General features: G+C 40.9%; 1 protein-coding gene across 1 annotated transcript; it reads left to right on the plus strand.

Annotated features, from left to right (window-relative positions):
* The first annotated feature begins 9,065 nt into the window (after nt 1-9,065).
* Nucleotides 9,066-10,627, plus strand: LOC115393718 (microfibril-associated glycoprotein 4-like). Its single transcript, XM_030098828.1, has 5 exons — nt 9,066-9,185; nt 9,329-9,367; nt 9,831-9,927; nt 10,063-10,230; nt 10,374-10,627. The coding sequence occupies exons 1-5, from the start codon at nt 9,066-9,068 to the stop codon at nt 10,625-10,627; spliced, it is 678 nt and encodes a 225-aa protein (XP_029954688.1).
* The last annotated feature ends 2,288 nt before the right edge of the window (nt 10,628-12,915 follow it).

Genomic DNA, 12,915 nt, shown 5'->3' on the forward strand with positions numbered 1-12,915 from the left:
ACTCGTTTAAACTGACCCTCTTTAAAAAATTTGAGGAAACTGTTTGCCTTTAAGGAGAAAGTACAATAAACTTAAAAATTTAGGAAATTTAACTTAAAATTGCAATGGGTTCAATACAGTGAAGGTCAAGTTTATTTAACTTGAAATTATCTGCAATGTGATAACAGTTTATGAATTTCAAGGCACTGAATGCCAAGTCTATTTAACTTGAGATAATCTGTGACATCAAATATTTTTTACAGTGTTTAAACTTAGCTTTTTAATTTCAGTGCACTGCATCCCGAGTTGATGGATCTTAAAGTCATCTATAATTGCTTTGCACTGCGAGTACAGTAAAAAAAAATTTAAGTTCAAAATGCTAAATTGCAATTCCATTAAACTGTAATGTATCATTTTAATTGCTTCGTTGAGTCAAAACTTATAAAAAATCTTTCTAAAAAAATTTTGGAGAGCAAAAAAACTTCAGCATATTCACATAATCAGTGTATCCAGATCAGTGGAACATATTCATATATTTTAAGTTATGGAAAAAAATGTATAAATTTAAGTATGTTGTATTTAATTCTTTCAGTGAAATAACATCTGGGCAGAACATAAGCCTGCAGAATGTCAAATGCCAGTTTCTCTCTGAAGTTTAATTTCTATTCAGTCAAAAACATTCTTGCTGAAATCTGTGGGAAACTTCCAGGGTTTTTTGATGTCAGTTCATAGAGTGTGGCAAGGCCACACACTGTCATGAATAGAGCAGAAAATACTGGTCAGGTCAAGTCCCAACTGAATCGAAATCTTGTTGACATGACATCGAGAAGTTACGCCAGTCGGGGTTACAAGTTCAAGGGAAGATAAATGAACCATGACTATGTAGGACAGTAGATCCCGTTGTGAAGTTTTACTTTAAAATGGGAACTGATAAATATTAGAGGGCTTTTCTCCAATGATTCTTTTTATTGTCTTTGATGCTTCTCTTTGTATTTTCTGGTTGTTTGCATGTGGGAATTTCAGAATATTTAAATAAATCTTACTTAATGGCAATCTTTGTTCACTTGTCTTTTTTTTTTAAATTAATTAATTTTTTTTCTGAAAGTTCATTTTTCTTGGTTAGCTGAACAACAGAATATTCAAAGAGAAAGAGAAAACTTGTGGGTTTCTCAAAGAAATTCAGGAAGGTGCACCAAACTTGCTGAAATGAATTTTCTGATTCTCGGGGTTTTTCTCACGATTTAAAGACTTCAAACTTCAAGGTTTACTTTTGGTAAATCTTCATGTGGAGCCAAAGACAGAAGTGAGAGGATGAGGCTGAAATTGACAGTTGAGGACCTGTGAGGTGGTTTGAAAACATCATGTCCAAAATTTTGTTCAAGTTGGACGGCATGAGTACATACACAAAAGTGGACCTGGTGTAATTTTACATTTATCTCAAGTGACGTCAACATCTAGACAGTTTTGGGCTAGCTTGGTTTTAGAGATATGAATTCGATGAACTCCTCTGAATTGTAGGAGAGCATGTCTGGCACATTTAGAAGAAGAGTGTATGTGTTTGGGGAATGATTCCCATGTGTGACCTATCATTGTGAAATTAAGAACCTGCACCCAGGTGGTTATAGTCACAATTTATCTCAGAGATTAAAATATAGAGTGTAGACATCATACCACTGGATTTTGGGTTGTTGGAGAGGAGACTCGTCAGACTGGTCAGACTCGTCAGACTGGGGTCTGCCAGTCAGGAATTCCAGGATCCAGTGGCAGACGGTGGTTTGCAGGCTGGGTGTACATAGCTTGTATGCAGTATAAGCTGATTTAAGGTGGAGCTCCCATCAACACAGAGAATTCTGATGGATTTCCGGCAGTGCTTCATTACTAAGTGTCATTCACCATTGTCTCTATTGTAGTCGATGAACTCTCTTGATCTTTATCCACCTGCTTGAGTGGATCATTTCTGACTTTGTAGAAGATACTTATCTGTCTGTCCTATCTCTCTCATTTTCTGTCTCCTCACCTCAACTGGAATAGCAGAAAGCCGCCATTTCTGAGCCTGGTTCTGCAAAGGTCTCTTTGTTTTTTTTTTCCCGAACTTTATTGTCATATGAACAGGACAATTATATGCATTGTCCTGAGACTGGGCACTGCATATTACAGAAGCATGCTTACAGTTACACACTTACATAACATTTAAAATAAGAAAAAGAAAATTAAAGCCGCGCACGGCAATGGTTAGTGCTTCACTCCCTGCTATTGCCATCGACGTCTCACGCTTGCTAAACTGACATTAACGCCACACACTGCGGCCTCCAGTCTTTGCGCCCCTGATGGAAATGAATTGGAATTGGTCAACGATATTATAGACATTTTTGATCAGTGCCCTCTGCCAGAGTTTTGTACAGAGTTTGAAGTGTGTATGTCAAAGTCAGGAGATTGAGGACTGGGGGGGGGGGGGGGGGGGCACTTCAGGCAGCCCAGAGTGGACTGGTGCGGCAGGAAAAGAAGGCGTTTTTCGACGGCGTGCTGTGAGGAGACCGAGCGACGTATCAAAAAAAGCTGGCTGATTATTGAAGGTCAATGTGTCTAGATGCAGCATGCTGACTTTGGGCTCATTTGGTCCGAACACCTAGGAGTTCGGTTCATTTGAATAATTGGAAGCGAAACGACATTTCCACATAGACAATGAATGGGTTTTAGAGGAGCCTCTAGAGTCAAAACCATGGAAGCTACAGAAAAGAGCTGATGGACTTTTCTGATCAGGAGGCCACAAAGGAATTTTCTGACAAATATGAAAAAGATTGGTAAAAGTAATTTTTTAAATTGCATTATAATTTTTGCACACTCCCAAAGGTGGCGCTGTAGCATCTATCACAGTCGTTCATATGTCAATATAATCAGCATCATGTTGACTTTAATTAATCAAAATTTCAAGACAGTCGGACAAAGTGTGTGCTTGTAAGAAATTTTTATGTTTTTTCGGGGGGCGGGGGGGGGGGGGGGGGGCGTCTTTGCGCCCCTGCTGGCCAACATGCATCAAAATGGTAATATAATTTTTTGCTTGTCTTCAGGCATAGAATTTTACTGTACAGTTTGGTTACTGTGGAAGAATGTTAATGTTTTAGGTCTATGGTAGGGGGCGCTATAGAGTTGAATTGTATTAAACTTTATAATGCATTACATGAGGACCATTATGGCACATAACTGACTGTAATCTGAGTGTTGTAGGACAATGCCTGAGCTCGTGAGGGGCTGTCGAAATAACAGGAAATGAAGGCGTTTTTTGACGGCGTGCTGTGAGGAGACCGAGCGACGTATAAAAAAAAAAGCTGGCTGATTATTGAAAGTCAATGTGTCTAGATGCAGTGTGCTGAGTTTGGGCCCATTTGGAAGAAAGGAAGTAAGAGTTCAGTTCATTTGAAAAATGAAAAGCGAAATGGCGGCGAATTTTGTATCCAAGTTGGCCGCCTTCCTGTTGGTCCCACAGATTTGAGCCAAGAGAGTTTTCTGTTTGTCCCCTCATGCTCTGTCACTGGTGTGAGTTTCGTGTTCCTACATCAAAATATGCCCACTCTGTGGGCCATAGGGGTCTGACTGTAAGTGGGGGGGGGGGGGGGGGGGGGGGGCTGGAGAACAGATTTAGCAACTCCAGTACAAAGAGCTTGACATCTCTTCCCTTCTCACGCTCTTTGGTGACTCCATAAATTCTCAGGTTGTTTCGCTGTATTCAATTTTGCATGCGAGGGGGGACCCAAAAGTTCCCGGAATTTGATTGTAAATTTTTATTTCTGACATTTCAAAATAAAACCTTACCGTTGCCTTCAAAATAATCTCCATCCGCATTATTGCAGCGCTCCAGCCGTGTCTCCCACTTCATGAATGGGTCGTCAGACCCGTGCGTAATTGTGCCATTTTGGGACGGCTGCGATTTTTCTGTCACCTCCTCCACATCTGCAAACCGCTGTCCCTTCAGCTCCTTTTTCAACTTGGGGAACAAGAAAAAGTCACTCGAGGCTACATCTGGTGAATAAGGCGGATGGGAGAGGAGAGTCATCCCATTCTTCGTCAGAAACTGCGTGAGGCGCAGCGCCGTGTCCACTGGCGCTCTGTGGTGGTGGATCAACCGGCTCCACTCCGCCACTACGCTCTGCTTCCTCCTCACATCCTCACGGAGCGTCTGAGGACTTCCATGTAGTAGTCCTGATTTACAGTCTGACCTGGAGGGACAGACTCGCTGTGGACGATACCCTGGACAGCGAAAAAGCAGATCAGCATTGTTTTCATGGCTGAGCGGACCTCACGTGCGGACATCTGGCCCTTCTTAAACCGCCCGAACCACTCATGGACCTGAATCTTCCCCAGAGCAGCATCCTTGTCAGCTTGCTGCAACAAGCTGAGTGTTTCTGCTGCTGTTTCTCCCAGCAAAATGCAGAATTTAATGTTTGCGCGCTGCTCTGGCTTTCCAGTTAATGTCGCCATTTTGGAAAAATCGCAGACTGCAGCTGCACTCTGTTACTATAAATAGCGCCTGACAGGCGTCAGTGTCACTCTGGGAGCTCAGCTTTTTCACAGATATGCACGAGGCTTACCTGTAACACATCTGACGTGCATAAGTCAAAACTCATTATTATCAGTATTTTATGACCAAATTCCGGGAACTTTTGGGTACCCCCTCGTATCTTCACATCTTGCTGTCGGATCCATGTCTCTGTGCAGCAGGTATCGAAGGGCCTGCTCGTGGCGCTTAGCAGTATCTTCATTAGCACTGATACGGCCCTCTGCCTCGCTGGTTCTGTTCTGCAGTTCAGTGAAATCTTCTGTCAGCTCACTAAAAGACACCTCTTGTCTCGTCAGGGAACTCTGGGTTTGAGCATGCCACTCCTGATTATATTTCCTCAGTTTCTGGAGTTCTGCTAATATTTTCGACTCAGAGTCACATGTGAGCATTTGCTGGTCCACTTGACTTTTGCGTCAGACTTAGCTGTTTCAGATTGTCGCCTTTATCCTTACTTGGGTTCTGTTTGCTTGACCTTCTGCCTTTTACAGATGCTGCCATGTCTGTTTAGAAAGAAACTGCTGAGTATTGTTCTGGATTTGGTAGGAAATAATTTTCAGGCAGAGCGTATCTTTTAGTCAGCTACCAACATAGCATCACCAGAAGCTCCCCTCGGTTTCTTCCTTTTATAAGCGATTTTTTCCTTCCACAGCCGCCCATGCTTGCTCATGTGGATCTATTGGCTTTTCTCTGTAACAGTGTCTAGAAATTACTCTGTTGTAATTGGTGCTATATAGATAAACCTGAATTTAATTGAATTAAATTGATGGAAGCGTCTTTGTTTTCAAGGTGGGAGAGGTAGCAGTGGACCGTATCAGTGCTGATTTCAGAGGTGGACCTGCTCAGCTGGTGGGCATACTGTAACGTGTCCAGAGTGTCTGGTGCCCTGCTTTTCATGTGGGCAAGCGCCACTGACTCAAAATGCTTGATGACTGAAGTGCGAGCCTGTAGTCATTCAGGCAGGGGGGTGGGCTCTTCTCGGCAACATGGATGATGGTTGTGAGTATGAAGCAGGAAAAGTTTGTAATCTGAGACAAAATATATTTTAAATCTTGACAGGATGAAGAGACATTGGCTCAGCCAACCTCTGAAGACCTTTTAGATAAGCCAGATTCAAGTATGCAAATTTTGCACTTCTCATGCTAGCTGAACAAGTTAGCTGGTTCTAATTATATGTGTTGAAAGATGTTTCTCTTCGTATCCAAGCAACTTCATTAGTGCATGCTGTTCCTTTGACTGGGTTGGTTCGTCTGATGGAATAACAATGAAAATATAAATGCGGTTAAACAAGTGTTCCTGTAATGAGTTAAAAAGTGAATAGCCAACTGTTTTAAATAAAATGTCAACCCAAATTCTGAATATATATTTTTTTCAGACCTTGAAGCTTCGTTAATCTTTATAGCAGACTGAAAGACAATAATCATGCTGCTGTCCAGTTGCACTCATGTCATCTGACAAGGGCCTTCTTGTTGCTGTGAGTAGCTTGTTGGTGTCAGTTTCCCACGCTCTTCCCTTTGCTTTGTTTTTTTTTTTTAGTTTGTTTTTATTGTTTCATTTCAGGAGTACAAAACATGCAGACACACACACATAAAAAAAGGTGGTTATTCCAGTAATCCCTTAATTAAAGACAGTTGGAGGTGTACAATTTATGTATAATTTAAACAAAGACTTGTAAATAAGAGGTTCAGCAGAATCTGAAATCAATGTACATTTTCCAATCTACTCAAAAGAGGGTTCTACATTTTGTCAAAAACATTTTGTTACTTTGAAACAGTGTATCTGATATTTTCCAAATTTAAAACGTTACCCAATTCTTTCAGCCACATGTGAAATGTTGGGGGCTTGTCTGACTTCCAACACAGCACAATCATTTTTCTTGCCAGCAGGGTACACATTGAAATAATTTTGACCTCATTCTTATGACATGCCCATCCAACCTCTGTCACACTGAACAGGATGGTGATGGGAGTACATAACACCCTTCTGTCCATTACCTTAGAAAGACAATCACAGAGTTCGACTCCAAATTAGTTGTGATTCCTTTCAACTTACATCAAGATGTGACAAAGTACCCTTCTCGACTGAACATTTAATACACTCATCTGAAGAATATTGTAGATCTTTTGCAAGTTAGAAGGTGAAAAATGTAATCTATGGACTACTTTAAATTGAATGAGCGCATGCCTGGCATTTACAGAACTACTGTAAATATTCTTTACAAATTATGAAGATACTTAAAAGAGTTTAGCAGAACAAAGCATAAAGATTCATTTGATTTGAACAACTTTAAAGTTTTTCTTACAGTTTTCTTTGTAATATCCAGCAGCTCACAACCTGGGGCAGCTGAACAATGAAAATTTCTTTCAGTCTTCAGGATTTCAATTTGCATGTGACGTGTTGGTTTGACATATTTTGGAGATGATGATCATGACTGTTTGATTGGTAACTGAAGAATGAATATTCAAATTGACATGAAACAAAGTACAAGTTCAACCAGAACATGAAACAGTATTTCATGACTCAGTGGTGAACCATTAACAAGCATGATTGCAGTGTGTTGCAGGCTCAGCAGGTTATGTGACTTCTCCATGTAACTGCCTGTAGGTCAAATTCAGAATAATTGGGACATTAAATACCCTTGGAACCTGGCCTGTGGTGCCATGGGCTTTGAAGACTCTTGGCTTGATGGCTTTTGTGGGGGTTTGCAGCCCCATATCTCAGATCGGTCTCTTTTGGGCTCCTGGGAGGATGGCGTGGTTTTCTGGACTGATAGAATTCCGATTCTCTGATCAATGCTCTCCTTACCCAGCCTGTCAGTGTAGGTGGATGGCCATGTCCACCATGTCTTGACAGGTTTACAGTTGTGCAAGACTCTTTCTTTTTGGTTGATGGATTGCAAGGTGCTCCATAGAATGTTCACAATTTGAGATTTATTTTTTCAAGTTCCACTCTGCCTTAAACTTACCCACAACTTGATCCCTTACCTGTTCTTTGCCTTGGTAGTTAACATGCCATTTGTTTATAAATGTTTTGTCATGAATGTTGGAGTGCTTCAGCTGGATTCATACTGATATTATATTGCACATTGATGGAACCTATTGACAAATTAGATGACTTCTGAAGGGTCTTGGTAGTACTGGATTCTTATGAGAGTTCAGAACAAAGAGAAAGGACTCTTTTAACTCCCCAGTGTTTTTTCAATGTTTCATTTGTAGAAGCACTTGAAGGCTCTATGTCATTTTCCAGAAACTGTATGATTATGCAGCATATTGTGTTGGTCTATCACAAAAGTCCACAGAAAAAAGTTTGCATTTGAAATTGTAATGTGACAAAATGTTGAGACGTTTAAAGACCACAAATGACATTGTAAAAATGAGTGAGGTTCACCATGAGCTGTATATGGAGGTGAAATATTTGGTATTCCCTGGTTTGAACAGAGCCATGGGTAAACATTGAAGAACAGAGGTAAAAACAAGACAAATGATTGGTTCCAATTAATTGAATGTTAAAAACGAAAGTGAATGAGCCTCTTAACTCGGGAAAAGAAGTCAGTGCATTTGTTGGAAAGAGCAACATATCATCTGCATATAAGCATAATTGGATTCCATGTACTGTTTGTATTCCTTTTTCGTTTTTTTTATGTTGTTGGTCTGTCTTATGGCTGCTGCTTGTGGTTCAAATAATAATGCAGAGAGAGAGAGACAGAGGACACCCCGGCTGGTCCGTTGATGGAATAGATTTTTTTTTTTTACACAAATCGAAATTTGTGTAATCTTGCAAATAAGAATTTCCTACTTGTTTGAAGTTTGACTGAATAAACTGGCCTGACCTCAAAACTGCCAAAATATTTTCCTCCCTGTCAGAAGAAGTGTCATAAGTGTGTCCTGCCCTGCTGTTTGGTATGTACTCTGTGATTTCATTAAAAGTTATTATACAACCTATTTCATCCCAGCGTGTCTCTTATGACCTTCATTGTCCTCTCACGAGAATTTTGTCAGTGTTGCCGGGCTTGATTTATGACAGAGTTTATTGACATATTTAGGTCACGCAGATGCTGACGAGGATGGTTCTGCGCCTCAATTGGTCCATCTACAGTGGTGCTTTCAGCTCCATGCAGATATAAGTGATGAGGTTCGACAGTGTGACAGGATGAAGACGAGCAGACACCTGTGAAGCTGCAGGTGAGTCCACAACTACAACAGAACTGCCTCGCTTGGAGCTGAAGCCTCAGGGTGCCACCATGTGAATCCACTCCGGAACACCCTGATGTTTAAACTCATTTGATTCTTGCAGATCTAAGGTGACCTCGAACTATCAGTTTTCATCAGATCGCTTCAGAACAACTGTCAGCATGAAGGTGAGTCTGTGACTGTGTTCAGCTGAACTCCATCAAATCTTCACAGGGAGCTGTTAGAAACTGCTGCAGTGTTTTCTCAATAGCTCTGAATGGAGGACTTTCTCATTGACTGCCAAGAACAACTTCTGCTCTCCTCTGTTCCAGCTGCTGTCCTTCCTCCTCCTCCTCCTCCCTCTCATGACCACATGTCTTCCCACCAAACGGCCACGGTCCTGCAACGAGGTGGAGGGGGACGTCGGCCTGACCAGCGGAGTCTACACCGTCTATCCAACTCGGTTTGATCTGGATGGTGTCAAGGTACACTCTCTAATCTCATCTCATGTCTTCTACACTCATCTCATCTCATCCCTTCATATCTCATCATGTCTTCCCTCATTTCTAATCCTGGATCCTCTGGTATCTCCTCTCACCTCATGTTGTCTTTCCTATGATTTGTGCAGGTGTACTGTGACTTTGACACAGACAGGGGGCGCTGGACGGTGAGTTGTTGAGTTTCCTGTCTTCCAAAGCCTGTACGGCCGGGGTCGGCAGTTAAATTTGGCATAGCGCCACTTTTTTTCAAGGCACCTGAATCGCTTGCCGGGGGTGGGGTGTTGCGCGATGTTTTGATTCCCAGGCCCGAAGGACGGGAGGGGGGGGGGTTAGCGCCGCCTCGATTTGCGGACTGGGCGAGTGGGTGGGTATTAGCACGAGGGCCGTCTTGTGTCCGTTTGCGTCCGTACAGGGGGTGCGTGTGTCCGTTCGCGGGCCTGGGGGGTGGGTGGGTGGGTGCGTACGTGTGTTGGAAACCAGATCGGACGGTTCGGCGGGCCACATGTGGCCCACGGACCACTAATTGCCGACACCTGCTGTACCTTATCATGATTATCATCCATCAACTATTGGGAATAAAATCTGTCTCTGACCAAGTAAATGATTGCATGGGATAATTTGTATTTGCAGGTCTTCCTGAATAGGCAAAATGGCGAACTGAACTTCTACAGGCCCTGGGCGTCTTACCTGCATGGCTTCGGGGACCCTGCTGGAGAACACTGGCTCGGTGAGGACTCAGATTAAACTATCAGTCAGTAAATTGACTGATCGTATGGAGGGTGAAACCACAACCTCTGATTTCACCCTCCATCACACAAAACAAATCTTATCAGGTCAGTGATGTTTGAATCGATATGTGCAGGTCTGGAGTACCTCCGCGAACTCACCGAGGATGGACCCTATCAGCTGCGAGTCGTCCTGGAGGACTTTGATGGAGAGTGTGTGTACGCTCAGTATGATTCCTTCTATATTGATGCTGAGTGTGATGGCTACAAGCTGCACGTGTCAGGATTCACCGATGGGGGCGCCGGTGAGTAACACATAATTTTAATGGTGTCTATCATTGGTTGCTTGTTCCAGTTTTCTTTTAATGAAAAAAAGAAGCTTTGTAAAGTCTCCGTGAGCAGCAGCACGGTCTGGATTTCATTGTCGCGTCTCTTTTTGTTCCTGCAGGAGACTCTCTGAGTGTTCATAATGGGAACAAGTTCTCCACCTTTGACAACGACCAAGACAACAGCACAACAAACTGCGCACAGCGTTTCCTTGGGGCACACTGGTACAATGCGTGTTATGACAGCAATCCTACTGGGATTTATCAATGGGGCCATGTTATCGATCGCTTTTCTAATGGAATGATTTGGTCACAGTGGAAGGGTCTCGAGTACTCGGTGAAGGGCATCATAATGATGTTCCGTTCTTTAGACTGAAACCATTTGAGCTCACCCTCCTGAAAAAAATGGGAGGAAACTGGTTGCCTTTAAGGAGCAACTACAATGAACTTAAAGCTTAAGAAAATGTAACTTGAAATTGCAATGGATTCAATACAGTGAATGTCAAGTTTATTTAACTTGAATCATCGGCAATATCAATTCCTTTGCACAGTAATTACACTTAGTTTATGAGTTTCAAGACACTTAATGTCAAGTCTATTTAACTTGAGATAATCTGTAACATCAATTGTTTTTGCAGTGTTTAAACTTAGCTTTTTAATTTCAGTGCACTACATGTCAGTTGATTCATCTTAAAGTCATCTATAATTGCTTTGTACTGTGATTACAGCTAATTTAAGTTCAAAATGCTAAATTCCAATTCCATTAAACTTTAATGTATCATTGCTTCGTTGAGTCAAAACTTATCAAAAACCTTTCCCAAAAAATTTTCAAGAGCGAAAATCTTCAGCATTTTCACATAATCAATGTCTCCAGATCAGTAGATTCATATTTTTTTGAGTAATGGAACACAATTTACAAGTTTAAGTAAGTTGTATTTACTTCTTCCAGTGATATAACATCTGGGCCTACAGAACATAAACCTGTAGAATGTCCAACGCCAGTTTCTCTCTGAAGTTTAATTTCTTTTCAATCAAAAACATTCTGGCCGAAATCTGTGGGAAAATTCCCAGTTTTTCATTATCATTTCATTATATTAGAGGGCTTCTATCCAATGGTTTGTTTTACTTTCTTTGATGCTTCTCTTTATATTTTCTGGTTGTTTGCATGTGGGAACTTCAGCCTATTTAAATAAATCTTATGAAATGGCAATCTTTGTTCACTCGTCTTTTTCTTTAATAAATTCATCTTTTTTTTTCAAAGGTCATTTTTGTTGGAAATGAACAGCATTGCAGCCAAAAAGATGAGTTGAATCATCTGGAGCCAAAGACAGTTGTGAGAGGATGAGGCTGAAATTGATGGTTGAGGACCTGTGAGTTGGTTTAAAATCGGATGTTCAAAATTGTGTTGAAGTTGGACAGGATGAGTACATACGTAAAAGTGGACCTGGTGCAATTTTACATTTATCTCAAGTGACGTCAACATCTAGACAGTTTTGGGATAGCATGGTTTCAGAGCAATGAATCTATGAACTACTTTGAATTGTAGGAGAGCATGTCTGACACATTTAGAAGAGTGTATGTGTTTGTTGATTGATTCTAATGTGTGACCTCTCATTGTGAAATTAAGATCCCGCGCCCAAGTGGTTCTGATAGCAATCATGGAGTCACAATTTATCTCAGAGATTAAAATATGGAGTGTTGATATAATACCTTAGGATTTTGGGTTGTTGGAAAGGAGACTCGTCAGACTGGGGTCTGCCAGTCAGGAAGTCCAAGATCCAGTGGTAGAGCGCGTGCAGGCTGGGTGTGCATAGTTTGTATGCAGTATAATTGGATTAAAGCTGGGCTCCCATCAACGCAGATCATTTTTTTATGTTTCTTTTTTTTAAATTCATATTTTGATTGACTTTTCTTTATTGTACAGACCCATACATTTAAAAATCATTGCAAAGCAAAATCATTCCCCTCCCAAACCACAATCCAGTTATAGCATCAGTATAATTAAAAAAAAGTGAAAAGAATTCCCAAAAAACAAATCAAAACAAAAAACAAACAAAAAAAATGTTCTTCCACTTATTAAAACTTATTAAAATATAAATGCGGATAAACAAGTGCTCCTGCATTGAGTTAAAAAAGTGAATAGCCAACTGTTGTAAATAAAATGTCAACCCAAATTATGAATATATATATTTTTTCAGACCTTGAAGCTTGGTTAATCTTTATGATTGAAAGACAATAATCATGCTGCTGTCCAGATGCACTCATGTCATCTGACAAGTGCCTTCTTGTTGCTGTGAGTAGCTTGTTGACGTCAGTTTCCCACGCTCTTCCATTTTCGGGAAGCAACGTCACCTGAAGATGACAAGATATCTGCTGCAGAATTTTGTAAAGTCTATCATGCACATTTGTTGTTTACATAAAAAGTTGTATATATTTTTTTGCACTGTAGTTTGAAATGTTTTGAGTAAATACAAATATTATAAAAAACTTGCATCCTCAGGAATATTATTTTTTCCTTCGAACGTGCTTGTTGCTGTGAGTAGCTTGTTGACGTCAGTTTCCCACACTCTTCCCTTTGCTGTGTGTTTTTTTTTTCAGTTTGTTTTTGTTGTTTCATTTCAGGAGTACAAAACATGCAGACACACACACACACATAAAAAAAGG

Source organism: Salarias fasciatus, chromosome 8, assembly GCF_902148845.1.
Source record: "Salarias fasciatus chromosome 8, fSalaFa1.1, whole genome shotgun sequence".
Classification (NCBI taxonomy): Eukaryota; Metazoa; Chordata; class Actinopteri; order Blenniiformes; family Blenniidae; genus Salarias; species Salarias fasciatus.